The sequence below is a fragment of the Pinus tabuliformis genome, chromosome 8 (assembly GCF_031772625.1).
Source record: "Pinus tabuliformis cultivar Carrire ecotype Pingquan chromosome 8, CPIR1, whole genome shotgun sequence".
Lineage (NCBI taxonomy): Eukaryota > Viridiplantae > Streptophyta > Pinopsida > Pinales > Pinaceae > Pinus > Pinus tabuliformis.
Window position 1 is genome coordinate 1,289,737,335 of NC_142294.1, and position 4,087 is coordinate 1,289,741,421.

General features: G+C 40.5%; 1 protein-coding gene across 1 annotated transcript; it reads left to right on the forward strand.

Moving 5' to 3' along the window:
• Window positions 1-267: 267 nt before the first annotated feature.
• Window positions 268-3,519, forward strand: LOC149240170 (G-type lectin S-receptor-like serine/threonine-protein kinase At2g19130). The gene is made up of 2 exons (XM_089370090.1): window positions 268-412; window positions 1,649-3,519. Exons 1-2 carry the CDS (start codon window positions 268-270, stop codon window positions 3,517-3,519), a joined length of 2,016 nt encoding a protein of 671 aa, XP_089226216.1.
• The last annotated feature ends 568 nt before the right edge of the window (window positions 3,520-4,087 follow it).

The window sequence follows — 4,087 nt, forward strand, 5'->3', positions numbered from 1 at the left end:
CTCGACTTGCAAGTGGTTGATTATGCTCTTAGTGTTACAGCTATGAGATTTGATCTTTGATCTCCCATAAATTCGATCCGATGGATTCAGTATGTAGTTAAATAAATAAATAAAAACTACCTAATTTCATTATCCCAAAATTTTTTTAACCGGGAGCTTCGAATCCCGACTAATTGATATCGCTATTGCTGATTTCCATATTCCCAGAGCCTACGATAAATCCCTGTTAAAATTCATGCTTCTGCGCTCGTTGCTTTCCATGAAGGCATGGAATTTCCCAGAGCCTACGATAAATCCCTGTTAGAATTCATGCTTCTGCGCTCGTTGCTTTCCATGAAGGCATGGAATTTGACAGAGGAATTGCCCGACATGGGGCAATGCCGTCAAAACTCTCCAATTCCCGTCATCAAAGGTTGTTGAAATTCCTAATGCAGGGACAAGTTCATATTAATTCTAGAATTAGTATTAAGGATTTGATATTAATTTCCGAAGTAATATTAAGGAATTATTAATTTAAATTTAAGTTCTTCTTACAAAAATTTAAATTTGTTTTCTTGAATTGGTCAAAGTCATTTTTAAAAAAAGGCGCCTAGGGTTTCTACGAACGAAATAATTATTAATATTATATTAGTTTTTATTATTATTTAAAATACGATTTTTTTAATTTCTGCTATAAGTAAATAATAATTACTACATGACTACTATAAGGAATTAATAATAATTAATTTAATTGCTATAAATAATTAATAATTAAGTTGATTGCTATAAATAATTAATAATTAAGTTTTACTAATATAAACGTATTTTCAGCATTTTTGTTTAAATGTTTTTTTTGGGCGGCTATTCTGAAAATTTTCTGAGACATTTCAATATAACAGGTAAACTACGTCAGTTATTTGTCGATTTAATTATTAATAACTTGACAATCGCAGGGGACGCATATACCGTATAGACTCGTTCAAATTTTTTAGTAGATTTAATTATCAGTTACTGACAATTGCAGGCGACACTTATAGCGTATTTGACTGGTTTAAATTTTGCAGGCGACACTTATAGCGTATTTGACTCGTTTAAATTTTGCAGGCGACTCTTATAGCGTATTTGACTCGTTTGAATTTGGCAGGCGACTCTTATAGCGTATTTGACTCGTTTAAATTTTGCAGGCGACTCTTATAGCGTATTGACTCGTTTAAATTTTGCAGACGACTCTTATAGCGTATTGATTCGTTTAAATTTTGCAGGCGACTCTTATAACGTATTGACTCGTTTAACTTTATTAGTCCATTTAATTACTGGTCACTTCACAATTCTAGGCGAGTTATAGACTGTATTAGTGTATTTAATTACCCGTCACTTGACAATTGAAGGCCTACTCCAATATACCGTATTGACTCGTTCGAATTGAATAGCCTCTAACATTCACCCTATCCATTTGTTCAAATTGGACATATTACAGGATTCTAGTTCGGGATTAAGTTAACGAGTGGCTTGTTTTTTTCAATTGGTCACTTGACAATTGAAGGCCTACTCCAATATACGGTATTGACTGACTCGTTTGAATTGAATAGCCTCTAACATTCACCCTATGCATTTGTTCAAATTGGACAGATTATTAGATTCACAATACTAGTGGCTTGTTCTGTTTCAGTGTATGCTGTCGCAGCAGAGCAGCTAATTGATTTCATAATGGCTACTACAATTTGCATGATACAGCAACACCCAGACTCGCGGGTTCTGTCCTGTTTTTTTCTCTTCTTCGTTTTGCTACTTCACATAAAACAGGGTGACGCCGCTGACGCCGCTTCAAACAACATTGTGTTAGGGGCCTCTTTGAAGGGCAATGAGACCCGCGTTTCCAAGGGCGGGAAGTTTACTTTGGGATTCTTCAATCTCATCAACAACAACAACAATGTTAAAAATTGGTATGTGGGTATTTGGTATGCCACTGCCTCACCACAGACAATTGTTTGGGTGGCCAACAGCGAACAACCACTGCAGAACAACTCAGCCGTTTTCAATCTCACAATGGACGGTAGTCTCCTCCTGTCTTATGGGGGATCAATCCTGTGGTCCACGAAAGGAAACATGAGAAAACCTTCCTCTGCTATGATAATGGATTCTGGTAACTTGGTTGTTCTGAGTTCGAAGAATAGCGCTGATATCATCTGGCAGAGCTTCGACCATCCGGGAAATACATGGTTACCAGGGATGAAGGTTAGTATGAGCCAGGCTGTGACGTCGTGGCTGAGCCCTTGGGATCCGAGACCTGGGCGCTTCTCCATTCAGATGGATCCAAAAGGATCCGACCAATACGTTTTGTTGTGGAAGAATCGAATCAAGTGCTGGGAAAGCGGTGTCTGGAATGGCCAAATCTTCAGCGAAATTCCGGAGATGACGCATAATTACATCTACGATTTCAACTTTTTCGATAACGGTTCGTACAAATATTTCACTATTTCTGTGAAACCCAAGTTCACCTCCTATCTGACACGTTTTGTCGTGGAAGAGGAGGGACAACTTCGAGTGTACATTATGTTGGGAAATAACAAATGGAGCATGGTCTGGGCACAGCCCAAGGATCAGTGCAAGATGTATGCCCTGTGCGGCGCTTATGGCTCATGTAACAATGACAATCTCCAGTCCTGCAGCTGTGTGACTGGCTTTGTCCCTAAAAACAGTCATGCTTGGGAGTCTCAACAGTGGTCGAGCGGATGTGTTCGGAAAACGCCATTACGATGCATCCACGCCAGAAATGAGACCATCACCGATGGATTTGTAGAGTTGAGTGGCAAATCTACGCCCCCTGAAGGGGTTCCATATAGAGGGGAAATGCAGTGCCAAGCGGCCTGTCTCAGCAATTGTTCGTGCACTGCATACTCCTTCGTTGCTAACGGCACTTCGCAGACGTGTGTAATGTGGTTTGGTGAATTGCTAGATATCTACGATACCTCCAATGGGATATCTCTCTTTTTACGCTTAGATGCCTCGGATTTGACAGGACTCTATAATGCCGACAAGAAAGTGACTCTGGCCGGCGTAGTGGGTGGCGTGGTGGGCGGACTGGGTGCGATTCTAGCCATACTGCTGCTATTTCTCTGGTGTTGTAGGCGCCCTGGTTTGCCTGCAACAGAATATGCGCCGGCTGCACTTGCTGCATTCACTTACAGAGATCTGCAGATTGCAACGAAGAATTTTTCTGAGCGTATTGGAGGTGGAGGTTTCGGCTCGGTCTTCAAGGGGACTCTACCGGACGGTTCTGTCGTGGCTGTTAAGAAGTTGGAGTGTGTGAACCAAGGGGAGAAGCAATTCCGCATGGAGGTGAGCACCATCGGAATTATACAGCATGTAAATTTGGTTAGGCTGCGAGGATTTTGCACCCAGGGCTCCAGAAGACTGTTGGTCTATGAATACATGCCCAATGGCTCCCTCAACTCCTTACTCCAGAAAAGCCAGAGCGATGATGATGAGATTGAGAAGAAGGTGCTGGACTTTCCTGTGAACCTATCACATGACCATTAATAGTCATATTTACCTTTCCTTCGTATGAACTCTCTTTGTCCACCTGTGAGCTGCAACAAGCCTTCTCCATCATGTAGCAAGTTTTCCACTTGCCACAGTAACAAGTTCTCATCATGGTATCCTTCTCTTCTCTTTCTCTTGGCAATTCTACCCACACTCACTATGGAATTACCTTTGGAAACTTCTACCCAAACTTTTCTTTTGGAAGTTGTTCTCTTCTAGTTCTCTGTAGGAGAACCTTTTCTTCTCCTAAAGCACATATACTCATCTTTCAAATTTTTCAGGCTTCTGCAATTTCATCAGCTCACTTCTATCTTCTCCTTCAGTATCCTTGCTTCAGAAATTTCATCTTGATGTTGGGTTCCTGTCAAACAAAAATACTTATGGCCAGGGTCAACATAAATCATAAATACTTGTCAATATTCTCTTCAAGACCTTATTCTTTTGATAGTCCTCTACAATTCGCCTCCGTATTTTCATTATGCATTCCTCCGTATATATTCTCCCATTTAAGAGCATTTCAACCTGCTCCATTATCTGCAACTTTTATCCTTCCAAATCAACTTCA